At 40.2% G+C, this 20,819-nt stretch overlaps 2 protein-coding genes across 3 annotated transcripts; one reads left to right on the top strand and one right to left on the bottom strand.

The window, feature by feature from the left end:
* The first annotated feature begins 357 nt into the window (after positions 1 to 357).
* LOC115578126 (uncharacterized) lies at positions 358 to 10,062 on the top strand. Of its 2 annotated transcripts, none has more exons than XM_030410973.1 (16): positions 358 to 480; positions 2,340 to 2,446; positions 2,686 to 2,848; positions 2,942 to 3,023; positions 3,128 to 3,238; positions 3,688 to 3,729; positions 3,853 to 4,318; positions 4,434 to 4,564; positions 4,816 to 5,044; positions 5,827 to 5,891; positions 6,243 to 6,368; positions 6,497 to 6,598; positions 6,713 to 8,477; positions 8,592 to 8,663; positions 8,751 to 8,840; positions 8,961 to 10,062. In XM_030410973.1, the coding sequence occupies exons 2-16, from the start codon at positions 2,344 to 2,346 to the stop codon at positions 9,179 to 9,181; spliced, it is 3,768 nt and encodes a 1,255-aa protein (XP_030266833.1). In that variant the 5' UTR covers positions 358 to 480; positions 2,340 to 2,343; the 3' UTR covers positions 9,182 to 10,062. The 2 variants fall into 2 exon arrangements, with proteins under 2 accessions (XP_030266833.1, XP_030266832.1); XM_030410972.1 differs by having other exon boundaries at positions 6,243 to 6,380.
* A 3,987-nt stretch (positions 10,063 to 14,049) lies between these two features.
* Positions 14,050 to 16,767, bottom strand: LOC115578127 (uncharacterized protein K02A2.6-like). The gene is made up of 2 exons (XM_030410974.1): positions 15,584 to 16,767; positions 14,050 to 14,899 (listed from the first exon to the last, which is right to left on the bottom strand). The coding sequence occupies exons 1-2, from the start codon at positions 16,669 to 16,671 to the stop codon at positions 14,050 to 14,052; spliced, it is 1,938 nt and encodes a 645-aa protein (XP_030266834.1). The 5' UTR covers positions 16,672 to 16,767.
* Between the last annotated feature and the right edge of the window lie 4,052 nt (positions 16,768 to 20,819).

The raw sequence follows: 20,819 nt of genomic DNA, 5'->3' as shown, positions 1-20,819 counted from the left end.
CCTTTTTCTGAATAAAACATGTTATTTTATAAATTTTCCCTCCCAACATAGTAGATACACTCTAAGACAAAACATTTCAGAAGCAGTTGCATTCTAACAAGACTTTAATTTCATCTAAGACTGTGACATGTGACTTCAGGTTGAGAGTTGGACAAAAGATGCTTGTTGTCTAGTTGAACTTACATGACCTTGTTTTGCAAACAAAGGTGAACATTTGCATCATAGTGCTAACCTAGGGAACCAATCACTGTCCAGATATCTTGTGAGAATCATTTGCATCACTGTGGCAGCAAAAATGTGCCTCCCCCAACCTCAGGAACCAATCACTGCCCAGCTATCTGCTCAGGATTCTGTATATATTCTGGGCTTTTTTCACAGAAAGTTTGCCAGCCTTTGGTAACTTTTGTCTGTGTTGAACGATGGCTACAGACTTTCAGAATTAATTCATCTATTCCTGCCTTCTACCAGCTGAAGTGAGAGGTAAGTTCGACATTTTTACATATACCCCTTGTATGGATGAATCAGTGGAGTCTGTTACTATCAATTTGCTTTAAAGTAGATGCCGTAGAGTCAAAGGTTTTTTTTCCACTAGTCAAAATACCTCCATTTTGCATTTGTGTTAAATGTAATAATATAAATTTCATTATGACTTCATTTCATGGATCTTCATGAAAATAGTCGTCTTGAAACTTGTTTTAAATTCATGAGACCTTGCAAAATCCGAGCTGTACTCCAAATACTCTGGTAATGAATTTGTGAGTGAGGTGTCTGCACATTCACACATTCAGAGCTAATCTTTAATAGTGATAGTTGTTTTCCCTTACTGTGAGGTAAGAGAGATGGCGGATGTGATGTTTACATATCTAGGGGCCCCGGAGCAATTAAACAGCTCTCTATGTGTGTGCGTAAAGGTTAGCTGGAGGACAGATTCATATGGAGCAATAAAACTGAATCTATCTCCCATACTAGTTGTTTAGAGCTGACTTAAGGTATACATCGCCATATAAGCATGAAGAGACAATTCGGTCCATTTTAGGCTGTGAGTTCAAAGAAGTGACCTCAGTGGAAGTTAGATAATGTATAGGAGGAGGCAGACTAACTTCTCTTTTCACTATTGGATAGATGGACCCTCAATCCACCAAAGTGACCAATTAGAAGAAGTGGGACGATGCAGTGATTAGACTTTAAAAAGGCCCGCACAAACGGAGAAGGGTGTGGTATTTTTCAGATTTCCGATATCGAAGGCGATAAGATTTCTGTTAGAGCAGAGGGCAAAGCATTGGGCAGAACTTTGTCATAAATTTGAGAAACCCAGGTAGCAGCTGTGCCTGGATGGACGCTGGCATTGAGATCTGTTTTTAATAAAGATTGCTCTAACATTCCACCAGCCTGCCTCCGCAGAATCATTTTATCAACATACTATACACTGACACCTTTGATGAAGAAAGCCCAGAAACTACATGAGGTTTAGGCCTCAGAGCTAAATTTAAACATTTAGTGATTCTTTGTTTGTATGATGGAATCCTTGTGGGTTTTGTCCTGAAGTTGTTGCTCAGAGGAGCAGTAGGGGGGCTGTTGGGGGTGGGGGAGCTAGAATCTAACCTGGTGAAAAACTGGTTGAACTCGTTTGCTCATTGTTCATTTCCCTCAGCTGCTTCTCCACCTTTCCTGGATTGGATTTAAATTTGTCCTAAACATCCAAGAGACCCTGTGGAAACTTGGCCACATGTTTTCATTTCAATAGTTGATGCTGAATGGTAACATTCATTTAAGTTAACAAGCAGTCTTTTTTTGAGTCCTCTATAAAAAACAGAGCTGAAACACCCACTTTTGGGTTTATTTTGACCCAAAAAGGTGACTGTTGAGCCTAAGAACATGCACAAATAATCACAGAAATGCTGAAACTTTGTCTAAAATTTCAAAAATCCCTAACTTAAAGCATTTTGAGTACAGCTATATGGTTTTGCACGGTCCCATTAATTGATATATTGATCTTCTGATGATATTGTCCCTTTGGCTCTGCCTGGTCGTGTTTTGGAAACTGATCCAGTTTCTGTCAAGAGTTTAATGTACTGCCCCCTTATAAACCTTTAATCTAGCCATAGTAGGTGTACTAAGAAACCAATGGAGTCCTGACTGATAAGGACTTTCCCCCCAGTCACCTGACTTCAACTCCATTAAACATTATAATTTTGGCAGTATCATATCTACTACTGCTTTCATAAAGTCACTAAGGCTTTCATGCTCGTCATCAAATTACAAAAAACAGCCAATTTAAATATACATGTTATTGGTGAAGACGGTGCATTATGTATAATATGATCTTAATTACTCCACAGAAAAATGAGGTCCAGAAAGGTTCATCCTGAAAAGGAAGCCTTGCACTTCATTGCTGCTGGGAAAGATAAAGTCATATTTGACAAAAGGATCATCAACAAGGAAAAAGGTAGGTTATTAGCTAAGAATAGACAATTTTTTTTCAACTGGCATTTGTCTGTAGATGCAGAATTTCATTGAAGAAAAACGTAATTGGGTTGCTTATGAATAATTCTTTTAAAATTTCAACCATACTATTAAAGTGGACATTCATCCCATTATGAAGTGTTAGTGACTGAAATAGTGTTGGTTGTTCCTGGTCTGTGGTGACAGTTGCAACATTTGTTAAACTTCTATGTAATTTAACAGGTTATGGAGTGATTGCTACCAACAACATTGAGCCAGGAGAATTCTTGCTCGAGTATGTTGGCAGACACATCACTGGCTCGGAAGGAGAGGCCCTGTTCAAAGAGTACACAGATGTAGATGCAGCATTTCTGTATTTCTACTCTTTCCAGGGACAGGCTTTCTGGTGAGAGTGATTGAATATTTAATATATAAATAAATAATTCAAGTGTGTTTAATAATATTTCTAAACTGTGAAAAATAATATTTCATCCTACAGTGTTGATGGCAGTAAGGAAACAGCCAGACTTGGGCGATTCATAAATGACGATCACATTAAGCCAAATTGCGAAATTAAAATGGTAAGTATTGCAGTCACAATGTCTTTTTGTTTTACTTTCTGTTTTAATAATACCACATTACCTTACTGAACATAATATAATATCTATGCTTATGTGATCAACAGATACTGGATGAACAGGAAAGCCCACATCTATGTGTATTTGCAATCGCAAAAATAAACACGGGAGAAGAACTTGTGTATGACTATGGAGACCCTAACTGTCCATGGCGACATGTATGTATATTTTTCTTATTTACATATTGTTTCTTTGACAATTCAAAATTGTATCATTTAACTAAGTTGTAAGGACTCTCATCCATACAAATATTGTGGATATGATTTGATTGGAAACTGGTTTAAATTATATTTAAGCTCACTGTCGAAATCCGAAATGTAGACTTGCCATTACATTGTGCAGTATAAATTGAGAGTATGAGAAAAATTGTAAGTTATCTTAATTGTCTGTCACTGATGTGAGCAATAACAAAGCGAGAAAATGGATAAGAGATATGACTGTTTACACTCATATAGTTGTGATCTCATTAATGTAACCAGTCAATGTTTACACTTGCTGTTGTTAGGATTAATATTATACATGTCAAGAGAACCTTATTCCCAAATACTGTCAAAACTTTCACATAGTATAATTATTGTGTTCATGCTGTGAATTTCCTTTGTTTTAGAATACCACTGCTTCATTATGTGATGGGCATGCAGACAAGAGGGTAAAGATATTAAGCTTTCTTTCCTCAACTATATTCACTGAAGAAACTCATTTTTCTAACTATATTTTGTATTGTTTCACCCGCATATTGCCATAATCTAATTGGGTTTTCTGCATTTTCAAGGAATCTCGATGGAAGACTTCATTTGAAAATCTTGACTCCATGCCTGGTGTGATGAAAATTGATGAAGTCAATTTCAACACCAAAATGAAGATTGCAAATGGACGCAATGCTGCTGAAATATTCCCAGGACTCTTGCAGGAACGCCCTGTGGCAGTGAAACGAGTTCCCAAACATATTTCCAAAAAAGAATTGGAGATGGCTTATTTCCTGTGTTCAAAAAATTTACAAGTGGAACATCTGTTGCAACCCATTTCTGTGTTGGAAGATGGTTACTTTGCCTATTTTGTCTCCCCTCTCTGTGAATACAGCCTGGGTGAACTGATTGAAAACAAGAATCTTCCTGAGAGACAAAGCCTTACCAAGCAGCGAAGACAAGAAATCTGCCAGGAGTTTTTGCTGGGGCTTGAGGAACTTCACTCCAAAGGAATTTTGCACAGAGACCTGAAGCCTGAAAATATTTTGTTTGGTAAAAGTTTATAAATGAAACAACCTGTATTATGCATTTTGATCATGTTTGGTTGTGATTTTGTAGACGACCTTTAATGGGCATATGAATGAGGAGTATTTTTGCTTTTCTACAGACATCAACAATAAACTGTATATCACAGACTGTGGAGCAAGCGAAAAAAAGGATCTTGCACAGACCACTTGGCCCAGTTATGAGGATGTTGGAGGCCCACAATACAAGTACAGGAAGGAATCAGATATCCAAGTGAGTTGAGCTTGAACATGTTCATTTAAAATATAGTTTATGATGCCATTTTGATCCATGACCACTGAGTTTGAGTAAAATGTACCATTTTAAGTTGTCCTGCTTAGTCAGAAGAACTCATTCGATTTTTATTTAAATTGTTATTGTTACCCATTCTCTACAATTTGACTAGGTAAATGCAAATTGTTTAATGTAAAGAGTTTTTTTTGGTGGCTGTTGACATTATTTCAATTTCTTACATTACATTTTAGGTAGCGGGGTGCTTGGTGCATTACATACTGACTGATGGGCAACATCCCTATCAAACCAGAACACCCTACTCCAGTGATCCACTTGGGCTGGCTCAAAATGTCAAAACAGGCAACTTCACTCTTCATTGTGAAGAAAAATGGATGAGCCTAAAGGATATTATTACCAGAATGCTGAAAAGTTCATTTAAAGAACGTCCAACCATTGAGGAATGCCTTCAGGTTTTCACATGTAAGTGCCAAGACTAACGCTCTCTTCACCTTAAACATTCTGTATTTTTTATTTGATGTTTATTCCATGCCAACTCACTCAGAATTCAAAGCCCCTCCTCGTTCATATCATGAAGGGGTGAGGGGTGTGGCAGGGTTTGTGGTGGGTGAGAGCAGGGGGGTGGTGTCTGCGGCGGGGGTTGATGTGGGGCTGTGGGAGCGGTGTGGGTTTTGTCCTGGAGTTGTTGCTCAGAGGAGCAGCAGGGGGGCTGGGGGAGGCAGAGTCAAACCTGTTAAACTGGTTGAACTATTTTGCTTAGTGTTCATTTCCCTCAGCTGCTCCACCACCTCTCCTCTGGAAGCCACTTACCTCTCTCATCCCACTCCATTCATCCCAGGTGTTGTTTTTCTTGTTTCTTGTGGATAATAGTAATAATAATAATAATAATATTAATAATAATAATAATAATAATAATAATGCCGATGACGGTGATGATAATAATAATAATAATAATAATAATAATAATAATAATAATAATAATAATAATAATAATAATAATAATAATGAATACACATAACTAAACTGGTTCAAATTTAGCGTAGCAGGCCAAACCTCAAAAATTCATTACTTAGAGTATCTGGAGTCAAGCTATAGTATTTTACGAGGTCCATGACATGGACTGGAAGGGCCCAAGGTGAGCTGGTATGGCATGACCCATGTGTGCATGATTCTGTGGATTAGAAAACTGTTATCCTCAGAACACTAAGGTGGAAACAATGAAGCCTATTTCAATGTATTTATAGGTTTCACCCAACAGTCCGGTTACTGTGGAGCCACAACCAACTCCAGCAGTGTGAATATAAATGAAGTAAGTACATAAATGTTTTTGAGTAGGGTTGGATAATGTAATGTCTATGTATCGTATGACAGTAAATATTTATCCATGGTAGAGATGATGGTAGAGATTGATTTTTCAGAATTTCAATTAAAGCAGTGTTTTAGAGTGACAATATTACATCAATTTTTGTCACTGCAATTTTCTACTATTTATGTGATGCATACTAAGCTAATTTGGAAATTCTAGACAAGAAAGTTTGAAAATTGTTCAATGGTAAAAGAACTGCCACAATAACAGGAATGAACACATCAGAGGTAGACCACAAATCAGACAATTTATGTGTTTCATTCATTGTTTTTGTTTGTTTTGTTTTTGTTACAGGACAGGACCCATGCAGCATATTGCTCCACCCAAACCCTAGATGATATGGACATTTTGGAGAGTATTGTCAGTGATCAGCCAGAGATTGGCCACCTGATGGATTCATCCTCTTCTGGACAATTTTCTGTGTGTGCATTGGTAATTAGTGTTTCAATTACGCAACCTGAGGTGATAAAAAAAGTACTTTGGAAACTGTGTGAAAAAAGGTGTATATTTTTATTATTTTGAATTTCTTTCATTTTTTTTTATTTCAGACCACTGAGCGGGTTACCCGTTCCCTGGAAATGTCAGATGAAGAAGAACAGGAACAACAAGCAGAAGAAAAAACATCTTCCAACACTGAAGAGGAATTATCTGTGCGTGAAACAGTAATTAGGAACACAATTGCAAAACCAATTCCTAAAAAGTACATATAATAAATGTGCGGCTATCAATTTTTCTGTTTTTTTTAAATTGTTTCTTCATTTCAGATCACTGAGCAACAGTTTTCCCTTTACATGGAAATGACAGATGAAGAGCATGAACAACAAGGAGAAGAGGAAATCGCAGAAAAGGAAGTTATTCGAGGAAGACCACCTTCAAAAACCCCAATGCCAATGGATCAAAACACCCATGACCTTCAACGAAATAGTATCCAAGTGAAAACTTCGTCAAACAGTCGACATCAGCGGATCTATGATAAGAAAAATTACTGCCTGTACTGTCAGCGGCCATATGCAAAAATTACAAGACATCTGAAACAGAAGCATCAGGATAAACCTGAAGTGGCAAAGGCACTTGCACACAGACAAGGTCCAGCCATGCGCAATCTTCTTTTGAGCAAAATTAGGAATCTTGGAAACTACAACCACAACTGTTCAGTCGTGAAATCTGGGAAAGGACAAATTGTACCTAAAAGGCAAGCAACCTGTCAATCAACAGCAACAGACTACCTGCCTTGCAAGTTTTGCTTTGCTATGTACGTCAGAACAGACCTCTGGAGACACCTAAAGCGTTGCAAACTACAAGTGAAAGAGGATGGGCCAAAGAACAGAAGACTCCAGACATCCTGCTCCCTGATGTTGCCCATGGATGCTTCAATTTCCAGTGGATTTAAAAAAGTCCTTGAACAGATGGCATACGACACAGTAACCCAAGTGGTGAAATCTGACACTTTGATTCTTTTACTGGGAGAGAGAATGTTTGCCGAAAACGGAGAAAATGTGAGACAATGGTCAGACATCAGAAACAAGATGAGGGAACTTGCAAGACTTCTTGTGGCAGCAAGAGAGATCGACAGAGACATTGTCTTTTTGAAGGACTTAATCAGCCCAGCAAAGTTTAACACAGTACTCGAGGCTGTCAAGAAGATGACTGGGTTTGATGACGTAACACACCAGTTTTCAGTTCCCTCAACTGCACTTAAAATGCGCTATTCCCTCGTGACTGTGACATCGATTTTACAAGGACAGGCTCTGCATCAACAGGATAATGACTTACAGACAAGAGCAGAGCAATTCCAAAAACTGATTGAGCTGGAATGGTTAAAAAATGTCTCATCCAATGCAACAAAAACCCTTGAGCAGAAAAAATGGAACAAACCCCAAACACTGCCTTTATCAAAAGACATTATGAGGCTCCAAGCTCACCTGAACAAGCAAGAAGAGCTCCACAAAAACAATCTGATTCACCATCCAACAAAAACTGCATGGGGTGAGCTAGCTCAGGTTACTCTGACACAGTTGATTCTATTTAATCGTCGTTGTGCAGGAGAAGTTTCAAGGATGGAGGTCAAAACATACCTGCAGAGAAACAAAGGGAGTATGCAAGATGTAATTCCGGACAGCCTGTCACAGGTAGAGAGAGTCACCAGGGTAGAAATACGAGGGAACAGGGGCCGCAAGGTACCTGTGCTGTTCCCAAACAATGTTAAAACGTCAGTCGAACTCCTGATAAAAAATAGGGAAGCAGTTGGGATTTCCCCAAGCAATCCCTACATTTTTGCCCGCCTAAATTATGGATCTTGTGAAAACATTCGTGGAACTGACACAATGAGGCGATATGCAAAAGAATGTGGGGCCAGACATCCAGAAAATATTTCCTCAACGAAATTAAGAAAGCATGTTGCCACAGTTTCACAGAACCTTAATCTTGAAACACTGCAAACAGCTAAAGTGAGCAGACTTCTTGCCCTTCAAAGTGGACTGGGAGAATTTAAAGGAAAGTCCCGGGGAGACATCATTCCAAACATCAGCTGTAAGTGGAGGATATTAATAATATCTGTTTTTATTTTTTTGTTAAAGAAATCAAAGACAATATACTTAGTGAAAAAATAAACCTAGTGTGTAATATACGCTTTAAATATTGCAGCTGAAGAGGAGGACAGCGACACAGATGCAGAAGATGTCCTGCCTGTGCAGAAAGCAACCTCAAGTCGAAAAGGTAAGGTTATGCACAACATGTAGTATACAGGTAAAGAAAAATCTGTTCACTGAACGCAGCGTGACTTTCAATTATTCATGGTTACAGGAAACCCAGCGCATGGAGGCTTTGAAGACAGGGCTGCTACTTCTAGAAAGTCAAGAGGAGAAGTTAAGAAATCACCATCAAGTCAAAGCAGTACGTTATTCTATTGGCTTGAAAGATTATATTTCATAAAGTGAATGACTTTTGTTGACAATAATTGATGGTGGTCATTTTCATTAATCCATTTATTCACATTATTTCATTTATTTTCAGGGAAATCCAGAAGGCAATGGTCAAAGATGGAAAGAGAACTTGCTGAACACTACTTCAAGGGCTCCCTGAAGGAAATGAAGACCCCAGGAAAAGAGGAATGTCAGCGATTCCTAAAAGAACACCCGACTCTAAGAGATAATGGGAGAGACTGGAAGGCAGTGAAATACTTTGTGCACAATAAAATAACAGCTATCAAGCGAAAGTTGTGCCAACAGTATTAAGACCATTAATACTGGGAACCAGAATCCTGAGAGCTTGCATTATAGCGTATCAGTGTTATGTGCCTGAATACTGGGAGCTTGCATTATGGAGCATCAGTGTAAGGGTCAAAACATTGTTTTTTCCATGTGAACGGAGCATCAGTGTATTGAAACATTTTTTATTTTTTTTTTCTCTAGACTTATTTATTAACTCCAGTTGTTTATGTAAACATTGATATATTTGAACTTTGTACTACACCAAAATCACTCATCACTGTGGGTGGAAAGACTACTACTGCGAGGGAGCTCTTATAGTGAGTTTGAGATTTTCCACGTGATAGTCTACCGTAAATTACCAAATAATAGCTGGGTTTCAATGAACCGAAGGGTCACCTTTAAACGCCAGGCGCAGGTGTATATTTTGATAAATAAATACACGCAAATCCAAATAAATGCTAAGTCTAATCTTTTTTCTTTTTTTTCAAATCAAGGAAGAAGACGTGACCAGTGACACTGCACGTTTTTCTCCTTCGCCTTTTTCATGTATTGCGCTTGCTTTCTGTCAGAAAAGCAAGAATACAGAATCAGCAAACGGGCACACCACGAGAGAGAGTCCTGCAAAACTACCATATTTTACGAGTTTTGTTGAGCAAGATTTTTGTGAGCAAGGAATTAATAGCCTGTTCCAAATTGCCGCCTGGTCCCAAATAAACGCCTGGTCTGTTAAGTGATTGAAACAAATAAATGCCCCGGCTATTATTGGGTAATTTATGGTATGTTTTTCATCATGCGGAAAGCCATTTCCATCGTTAGGAGTACAGCAATAGCAAAAGAGAACTCTCAGTTTAGGAGTATGTATGGATTTAAAAATCACTTTAAATAAACTTTGGCTTAACACAGTTCAGTATTGTTTTTGTGTCTTTTGTTATTTGTAGTTATAATAGCCTGTGTTACGAACATTGTTGGGCACTGAACACTGTAGAAATATACAGAAAAACTGACAGCCACAGGATAAGTGTCATTCAATACCATCTAACAGGAGACTTGTGTCATTTTGTACAGGCAAAGAAAGGGACTAATGCAACTCTATACAGTGGACCAAATTAACTTTTTTACAGAATTTCAGATATAAGTCAACATATAAAGACCTCTTAGTAGACCCGTAGAGACCATTAACTGCTCAGTATCAGTGTGAACCCTGATGCAATATTTTGTGCATTCACATTTCTCAATCCCATTGTTATGATGCTGCTCGACTTGACCACCCTCAAATATACCTTCTGCAATTGCCAAACAAAAATGTATAACTTAATGTGACACAGTGTTTTGTATTCAAATTAATTTTATCACAGTTATTTTCTTCCTTTCTTCCTCTAAATTACTTGATACTCTCCTGCCTCAGTGGCCATTTATTTTAATAGTGTTTTGCTTGAAACTTAAGACATCCACGAAAGCTGAGCCTCAATCTTTTCTGATAAACGTAATAACAACATTTAGCTTTAAAATAAATTTTTTTTCTCATAAATATTGATGTTACCGTTTTCTTGTACCAAAAAAGAAAATGAAATGATCTTACTGTTGATTTATGTTTTGTGATTTTATTCTGTTTTTTGAGTTTCTTCCATTTTTCTTTTTAAATTGTGAAAATCAATATTATTCTTCAGTTCTGTGGGTACCCTTTTATTTTGATAAAGTGTAGAGCTGGAATAATGCAACCTTAGCTTTCTCTATTTTGTTGTATCTTTAAAGAGACTGGTTTCTCCAGTCCCCTCTGCAGTCTGAAGGACCCCCTGGGGCTGCAGGCTAGTCATATGCATGAGTACCCCCTTTTAAATAGAAAAGGCAGCACATTTGCAGCAAGGTTAAGGCTGCAATCTGCTGCCTTGTCTATCTAAAAAGGAGGTATTCCTTCTTTGAAGCATGAACAGTGATGTACAACATATGCGTGGGAAGAATATTTAACCCCGTGATACCAATGTCGGTTTCAAAACAACAATGGCGGAAAAAGAAACACTGGTCTGCGCTGCGCATTTTCGGATCTCTTAAATCGTGAATGCAGCTGCTACGGTTTTTAGGTTATGAAATAGCAATTCTTGTAATGGAAGACACGAGTGGACATCCAAGACAGCTACAGTGATTCTCAATTTCCTTTAATGTCTGAAAGAATGGCGTGGAAGCTAGATAGACCACAAGGGCCAGTGTTTTGGTCGAATGCCCTCAACCATTTCGAGATGTTGAGTGGCGTAAGCGTATTTTTGTATGTCGCAGCGTACATTGGAATAGTGATGGAACTTGTTGAGCCACATCTGAGGCGCAAAACAACAAACTGGAGACAGCCACTGGAGCCTCGAGTCAATCTTGCCATTGAGTTGTGATGGTATGCTACCATTAGAATACAGATCAGTCAGCTGTATTTTTGGCGTCAGAATAGCCACTGTGTGCTTTATAGTGTGTGAAGTTAATGATGCTGAAGACGCTTCTTCACCGCTTTGTTTGCGTGCCGAGTTGGACTCGTCTTCGAGAAACAGTCGACGGTTCTGCTGCAAAGGGTATAGGATGTGTGCAGGTGCCAAAGATGACACACATATCCCTATCACACCAAGACACAACCCGGCCTCTTACTACAACCGAAAAGGCTAGCATTCCGTTGTCCTCCAAGCTGTTATTGATCATAACTTCTGGTAAGCATGACTTATTTTTAACTTACAAACAAGTTGTATTAGGTTACTGGGTGTTTATCAAAATATATTATCTGTACTACCATTAAAGCTTACAGACTTGTATGAGGGATGGCCTGGTCGTACGCACGATGCTCAAATATTTGCCAACTTCTACATCTTCAAAAAAGGGTTAAAGAACAGGGAGGATACCTCTTTCCACGTGAGGTCAGTTTGCTTGTCATAGGCTTTTTTACATTTCTATAGCTCAGGTTTAAGTTGTCTAGGAGCATATTCAACATTTATGGAAGTCCAACTTGCCTAGGAAGTCCAACATTGTAATATTCTCTTCTGTCACTCAAGTCTGTCAGCTAACTCTGAACAGCTTATATCATAGTATAGTAGTTCCTGGATAAGGTCTGTAATTGTGTGACTTAGGCTCTTAATGTGGTTATTGTATTGTTTACCCTATTACTATTCATTTGCCTTCCAGGCATCCTGAACTGTTTATGATGTGGAGAGCCTTGTGCATATCATTGGAGACCCTGCATATCCCCTCAGAAACAGGCTGATGAAGGGTTTCACCAATCACTGTGCACTCATGCTGCAATAGCGAAATTTTAACTTCTGCTTGAGTTCAGCAAGGATGGTGGTGGAAAAGTCCTTTGGATGTCTAAAAGGTCATTGGAGGTGCCTGGGTAAATATAGATATAGATATTGCCACCGCTTCAGTATCTGATGTTGTACTCATCTGTTGTGTTCTCCACAACATATGTGAGATCCATAAAGAAGACTTTATGCCAGAGTGGACCATAGCTGAAGGCCAGAGATGCCCGGTTCCTGGCAAGGATGCTTATCAAGATCCACAGGCACGCGCCAGTTACCAAGCTATTATATCAATTCTCTGAATGGTGCCAATTCTGTTTGACATTTTGTGGCTGCTGTATGTTTTCTATGAATAAAAATACACTCAAAGGATTCACATGGAAGTGTTGTATGATAATATACAAATGTTTTTAGTTAGTTAGTTAGTTAGTTAGTTAGTTAGTTAGTTAGTTAGTTTTGGTAATTAAAATTATGGTATTGCCACATTGTCCCTAGTTGTGAGCCAGAAAACATTTGTCCAGAGTATTTCATCCCATCATTAAACACCACACTTAAGTGGAGAATATGACAAGCTATTATGTTCTGCTTGTCATAAAAGTAGTCTGTGTTGGGCCTCATGCCATATGGCTCAAACAAAGAGAAAGCCTGTAGGGGAAATCAAAAGCCTAACTACTCAGTTTAAGGGTCAGGAGAACCCTCTGCACGTCGCACTCCCAGGGAGCGTTATCTTGTGAAGAGACTCTGGTTTTGTGCAACAGATACTGTAAGGGTTTAACTTTGAGAAAAGTTTTTCACTTTGCTTGAGCTAAAGCTTCAGTTCCTGCCTCGCTGGATGAGACAGAGACTGTTTTTGTTTTACTTTCATTTTTGTTCGAATATTCATCATTATTGTTTTGAATCCATAGAGGAACACTGCACAATCCAGTCGTTCCTCACCGCCTGCAGAAGGAAGAAATAATCTTCCGAAGAAGACGGAACCCCCCAGGTCCGGTCCTTTTGTTTTGGCAGAAACAGATCGAATATGTCGTATCTTGCTCTAACTTTAATAAGCAGACGAGGCGTGATATCTGGTCTGTTAATATTAACTTGATCCTTTATTAACATGTAAACATTCTTGTGCTACCTGCATGGCTACCTAGAACTGACGTACAGGCGGGGCTTCCACGCATGCTCATAACTGCTGTGGCATGCTGGGTAATGTAGTTCTCATGTTACTATACTCATAACATCACATCTTTCCCCCTATAAAATAAATGATATTTACCCCTTAAAACAAAGCCATGCTTTTTCTTTACCTTGGCATTTATCATTAACTTCAATCTGCATCGTAACTTTACTTGTAAACAACTTTTCTATTTAAACACTTTTTCTGCAATAGAAAAATAATAAAGTGCAAACTTTCTAAGCATCATAACACACCTAGAATCATGTCAACATTTTTTTTTTTCATTTACATTAACATTTCTTTTTTTTTTTTTTTTTTTTTTTTACATTTACTTATTTATCTTTGATGAACTTAAACGTCCATGTTGCTTCTTCGTCTAGCAAGTTGTAAACAAGAGTCCTTAGCAACTCTCGATCAGCCTCTTAGGTGGCTGAACATGTCTTACAGGTCTGGACAGTCTTTCAACAGCTGGCGACGCAGACGTAGTCTGTAGATTCCGCCGTGTCCTGCTGAACCATCTCCTGAGCTGTAGTGTCCTTTTCAGTCAGCTGTAGTTGAAGATCCGTGCGGTTCCTTCTCAGAGACAATCCACTCTCTGTCCGGATCCTGTAGGAGCGTGGGGCAACTTCCTCCTCCACCCGTCCTTTTTGTCTCCATGCGCTTGTAGGGGTGTCTCTGAGTCGCACCACGTCTCCTGGCTTCAGCATAGGCAGGTGTTTAGCCGTTCTGTCATACAGCTGTTTTTGTTTCACTTTTTGTTCCTCCCTTGCGTTTCTGACTTTGTGTGCATTTTTCGGCGTCAGCAGGTCCTCATTTACTGGTAGGTTGGAGCGAATGCGCCTACCCATCAGCATTTGGGCTGGTGACAGTCCATTCTGTAGAGGTGTACTCCGGTAAATCAGTAAACTTGTCTGAAAGTAATCTCTGTCCTCTGCTTTTTTCATCATTGTTTTTACTGTCTTTACAGAGCTTTCTGCCAAGCCGTTCGACTTTGGATAGGTTGGACTCGATGTAGAGTGTTGAAACCCCCATTCTTTGGCAAAGGCAGCAAACTCGCAGCTAGAAAACTGGGGCCCATTATCCGAGAACAGTTCACATGGGACACCATGTCTAGCGAAGACAGTCTTGAGGTAGCTGATTACTGCTTTGCTTGATGTTGACTGCAGCGCTCCAACTTCAGGATAGTTTGAGAAATAGTCGGTGACCACTATGTAACTCTTACCATCACAGTCAAACAGGTCAGTGCCAACCTTGTAGTAGGGTCTGTGGGGCACTGGATGCATCATCAGCGGCTCAGCTTGTTGTCTTGGCCTGTGGGTGCGACAAAGTTCACATCACGCTGTCGTCTGGCTTATATCTAAATTGATTCTCGGCCAGTACATCACTTCTCTAGCCCTGCGTTTACACTTGACTTCTCCAAGGTGGCCTTCGTGAATCTTTTGGAGCATTTGTTTACGTAGTGAGGATGGAATAACGTATTTGCTCCCTTTCAACACTATGTCATCCACCACTGTGAGCTCTGCCCTACAGTTCCAGTAGTCTTGTATTTGCACAGGGCAATCCTTTTTGTTTTCAGGCCAGCCTTTCTGTACTGTGCTCTTGAGTTTTTTCATTGTTTCATCTGCATTAGTCTCTCTTCGTATTTGTTCCGTTCTGTCTGCAGTTACTGGCAGAGATGTCACAATCATGTCCACATATGCCTGTATGTCTGCGCTGTTCTCACAGTCTGCACGTTCCTCTTTATCCACTGCTCTAGACAAGGTGTCGGCAGTGAACATGTATTTTCCTTGTGTGTATATCATGTGCACGTCGTACTTTTGCAGCCTGATCAGCATGCGCTGTATCCGTACAGGACAGTCATTTAGAGGTTTGGCCATGATGGACACAAAAGGTTTATGGTCAGTTTCTACCTCAAAAGACTGACCATACACATATTGATGAAAACGCTCACATGCATACAAACTCGCTAACAGTTCTTTTTCAGTTTGAGCGTACCTGGACTCGGCGCTTGTCAAGGCTCTGGATGCATAAGCGACAGGTAGCCACTGCTCGTCGTGTCGCTGCAGCAGCACTGCTCCCAGGCCGTACTGTGACGCGTCTGCTGAGATCCTGGTACTCTTCTTTGGGTCGTAGAACTTTAGCACGGGTTCCTGTGTGAGAGTCTCTTTCAGTGTCAGAAAACATTGTTCCTGCTCATGGGACCAGATCCATTCATTCTTTTGTTCGAGAAGACTCCTGAGAGGTGCCGACCGTGTTGACAACTGTGGGACAAACTTGGCGAGATAGGTGACCATCCCTAAAAACCGTCTGACCTCATCTTTATTGTTTGGTCTTTCCATGTTGTTGATCGCTGATGTTTTTCTCGGGTCAGGCTTCACCCCCTCCTCACTGAGAACATCTCCCACAAAGGTAAGTGTTTTTACACCGAACTCACATTTGTCTTTGTTAAGTTTCAGATTAACTTCTCTTGTCTTGTCTAACACTTGTCTCAGTCTTTCGTCGTGTTCTTCTCGAGTAGCCCCCCAGACAATAACATCGTCCATCATCGTCTCTACTCCTGGAATGTGCTCAAAAATCATGTGAATAGTCTTATGGTATACTTCAGGCGCTGACAAGATACCGTACGGCAGACGAAGAAACCTGTACCTGCCCTCCGGCGTGTTGAACGTACACAGTCTCGAACTCTGCTCGTCTAACCTCAGTTGCCAGAAACCTGACGAAGCATCTAGTTTACTGAACCATTTAGCTCCAGCAAACTGTGCCATGATTTCTTCTCTGGTTGGTAACTTAAAGTGTTCTCTTCTGATTGCTCTGTTTAAATCCCTAGGATCCAAACAAATCCTCAGAGCACCTGTTTTCTTTTGCACAATAACCAGCGAGCTGACCCATTCCGTTGGTTCATCTATTTTCTTGATGACCTCTAATTTTTCCATGCGCGCTAGTTCCTCTTTCAGTTTTTCCCGCAGGGCAAACGGGACTTTCCTGCAGGGATGCACAACAGGAGACACACTTTCATCCACACGTATCTTATGTTTTCCAGGTAGACATCCAAGTCCTTCGAAACAGTCTTTATACTCCTCCATGAGTGAGTCATGATCATTTGCAGTACCTGGTGATGTCACAACAAACACTCTTTTGACCAGATTGAGCTTTGTACATGCACTGAGTCCCAGGATTGGTTGTACTCTCATATCCACGATCACAAGCTGTGCTCTTATCTGCCGACCCTTGTGTTTGAAGGTTGCGATGCATCCGCCTTTAACAGGAACACGTTCTCCGGTGTATCCAGTGACTTTTGTTTTTAAAGGATGAATTTTGCTCTTTACTGTCAGTGTTTTGTAGTCTTCCAATGACAGCAGGTTTACATGAGCACCTGTGTCCAACTTGAATGGTATTATTGTTTTATTCACCTCAATAGGCACAATCCATTCCTCTTTTTCAGTTGTACAAGCTTGCACCACATCCACAATAAACTCATCATACTCCTCTTCTCCCTTATCGACTGTGTGAACTTTTTGTTTTAGAGCTGCTTTGCAACATTTAGCATAGTGATTGCTCCTTCCACAGTTGTTACAGGATTTTCCAAATGCAGGACAAGATCTTGGCTTGTGGCTGCCTCCACATTTACCACATTTGAACTCAGTAGATTTCTCTTTTTGGTCTCTCTGTTTGGTAAATGTTTTCTTTTTCCTCTGTTCTTTATTTATTGAATGCACAGTTGTCTCACCTCTCCGAAGCTCTTTTGCTTGTGCTCGAGTGGTTTCAGCTGCTCTGCACATACTGACACACTTGTCCAGGGTCAGTCCTGTCTCTCGGAGCAGTCTTTCTCTGAGTGCATTATCCACTGTTCCACAAACGACCCTGTCTCTCACTAATGAGTCTCTTAAGGTGCCGAATTCACATGTCTTGCTTAGCGTGTGAAGCTCTGCTAAGTACTGGTCAAATAGTACTCCTTGCTTTTGGTCATGGGTGAAAAACTTGTACCTCTCAAAAGTCACGTTCTGTCTAGGCACAAAGTATTCTTCAAACTTTGTCATTAGCTCTGTCAAAGTCAGATTAGCTTCATTCAGCTGAAAGCTATTATATATGTCCAATGCATCTTCTCCTATAACATGCAAAAGAATGTGAGCTTTCAGTTTTTCATCATCACCCCCAGCTCCGCTTGCTGCTAGATATATATTAAATCGTTACTTGAAACGCTTCCAGTTATCAGCAAGGTTCCCAGTCAATTGCATGGAAGTGGGTGGACTTAGCTTATCCATGACTGCACGTCGGGGTATCGGGACTTACACAGCCCTCTCCTGGTGCTGGTTATCCTCCAATACAGGTACGAGATCCTCTTCTACTTGTTCGATCCGTCCCTCGTCCTCGCTTTACTCATGCGACCGGAGACTTTTTCTTCCTCTTTCCGTGGCAAATCTTCCGCAGTCTCGCCGCAGTGTGTGACCACAGTACATTGTATTCCGGCTCAATCAGCGCAGGAAAAAAAGAACCAAAATTAGCTTTCCGGCCACTGGTTGAGGGAGAGACAGCAGCTGTGTAATTCTTTGTTGTTGGCTAAGCACTCGCTTAAAAAGGCCCAAAAGGTGTGAAAAAAGTAAACCAGGTTGACCTGCCCCCAAGACGTTCACCCGGTCTCCACTAGCTGTGAGCCCGGAAGCTCCGCCATACCACAATGACGTTACTCCCAGTTTAAAAGTCGTAGAATCCCACTACTCATCGCAGTCCAAGGAAGCATTAAGTTGTGTGAGGGACCAGATGCTCCCCTGTAGATAAGTGTGGGAATACGACAGGATAAGGGTCCCCAGGACCAGGAGCCCTGATCAGCCCTGAGGTGGGCATCAGAGATAAGCTACAGGAAGGAGCCCACACCAGAGGTTTGGAGCTGACTCAACTATACATTGTCATCTAAGTTTAAGAGAGACCATCCTGTCTACTTTAGCTGACATCAGCAAAGTTAAGTAACACACACAAGACTTATTTCATAGGGGATGTGAGCCAGACCCATCCTTCTTTTCTTTCCATTGGATAGATGTACCTTTAATCTATCAAAGTGACCAATGAGGAGAAGTGGGCGGTTATGGACAATAGGCTCTAAAAAGGCCCAACACACCAGAGAAAGGTGGTTGTTTTTGGTAGAATTCCTAAGATCGAAGGCGATGGGGCACAGGGCAAAGCGTTTGGCATAACTTTGCCATCGATTTGAGAACACCAGACGTGCGGCCGCACTCTGTTCGGATGCAGGCATTTGAGATCTGTTTTAATAAAGATTGCTCCATCATTCCACCCAGCCTTGCCTCTGCAGAATTCCTTTATCAACATACTACACGCCGACACCTTTGAAGACGAAAGCCCAGAGACGACAAGTTGGCGTTGTAGGCAGGATAGCTATTGACAACCTGGACACGTGCCAGGGGTCCAGAGACTGACTTTCACCCCAGCCGGCAAACAAGGTGAGCATTTTTCACTCTAGGGGTCAAACTCAGGCCCTGGACTGGACTGTGTGTGTGTTTTCCAATGTCTGTCAAGCTGAAAATTACCAAAACGGGGGGAAACTGGGCAACAGGTGTTTAGTTTGTTGATACGGTTCTGTCAAAATGTTTAAATTAAGGGAATAAGAGAAAAGGAGAAACTGATGCGGTAGGGATTAGTGAATTAATTGGTTATATGGTGCTGATAGTGGCAGATATGACGCTAAGCCTACATTCTCATAAGTCATGCGTGAGATTGGTCACTATTTCCTATGCACTAAGTTGTCTCAAATAGAGAAGTGAAGAGATAGAGTGAATAAGAGAAATAAGGAAAAAAGGGAAACTGCTGTGGCAGCAATGACTGAACTGATGGCCATCTGATGCAGACAGTGACAGGCAAGGCGCTGAGCTTACATTGTCATAAGACATGCGGGGCATTGGTCTTCATTAGCTGCATGGTTCAGTTGTCCCAAATAGTAGAAAAGAGTAGAAAAGCCTGGCCAGGTAGAAAAAGAAAGAAGTGATAGAATGAGAAAAATTAGAATAAGAGAGAAATGTTATGTAAAATCAAACTTAGGGTTGTGACGGTAGAAAATTCGGCAAGTCCAAGGGTGCGTGTGACGCCCGTGGACCCTTATATAAATAATGTGGTGTGGCAATTGCTGGGCTGTTAGAGGCGGTTTTCCGTATTCTGAGTCCAAAAACCAAGTTGCAGTATGTGTCATGTGTTGTGATGAAATTCAGCTGAATAAGTGTTTGTGAGTAAAAAAAAAACCCAGTGGTGTGAGGCTGTCAGTGCTTATTGTGTCCTCTGAGCTGTGTGTGTGTGGTGAGAGTCAGCTAAAGTGGATGTGAAAGCTGACTGTTAGTCCAAATGATTATAAGTAATCTATATAAGTAATATTGTAATATATAAATGAGTGTATCAATAGGGAACGTTTATTGTAGGTCTCATTGAGACCACCTAGGCAAATGGGTCACACAAATAGCACTATTAATCATATAAAAGAGAAAATTATGGTAGAAGTAATAATGAAAAGTTAAGGGGATGTTATGTGAATATTAGGTTAACCATTTATATGAGATGTGTGCTAAATGCAATGCATCCTTGTTGAATTTGTATCGGAGGGATCCAATTGAGTGTTCTTCTTCACTATCAAGCAGTATATGAGTAATTATTTGTGGATGTTGTTTGATTTGTTTTAATGTAGAGCAGTTCAATGGATACGCTAAGTAGGCATTTGTGGATGTACGGACAATTGTTTATTGGGTCAACTGTAATAGCTGGTCGAAGTATGAAATTGTTTTTTTATTCACTGTAGCCTGCACATATTAGAGTGGGAAGCTCCGCTGTGGAGTACAAGAAAGTTAATTGAATTGGAAAAATCAATATTTTAAGGCCGAAGTACCGGTACAAGAAATTTGACGCAAAATTTGAACATATAAATTATTTCAGATCTGAAGGCATGAGATAGATTAAATGCATGATTGGAGTAGCATGACTAACAGTTAACTAAAGTACTAATATGATTGTGTATGTAAAATATGTAGCGGATTTTGGAGTATCCAATGTCGTTTCGTTAGACCTTTATGCAGTAATGCGGATATTTTCCTGCGGAAATTGGAATTTAATCAGACATATTGAATTTGCTCTAAAACACCTCCTCAGAGCGAATGACTAAACTGAAATGAGTAAGTGATGAAGTTGTCATGAGTCTGGCAATGTTTCTTATTCAAGGCGAGGGTTTCGTTATAAAATG

Source organism: Sparus aurata, unplaced genomic scaffold (genome assembly GCF_900880675.1).
Source record: "Sparus aurata unplaced genomic scaffold, fSpaAur1.1, whole genome shotgun sequence".
In the NCBI taxonomy this organism is placed as follows: Eukaryota; Metazoa; Chordata; class Actinopteri; order Spariformes; family Sparidae; genus Sparus; species Sparus aurata.
Note: the sequence above shows the minus strand (reverse complement) of the source record. Positions and strands in the feature narration are given on the sequence as shown.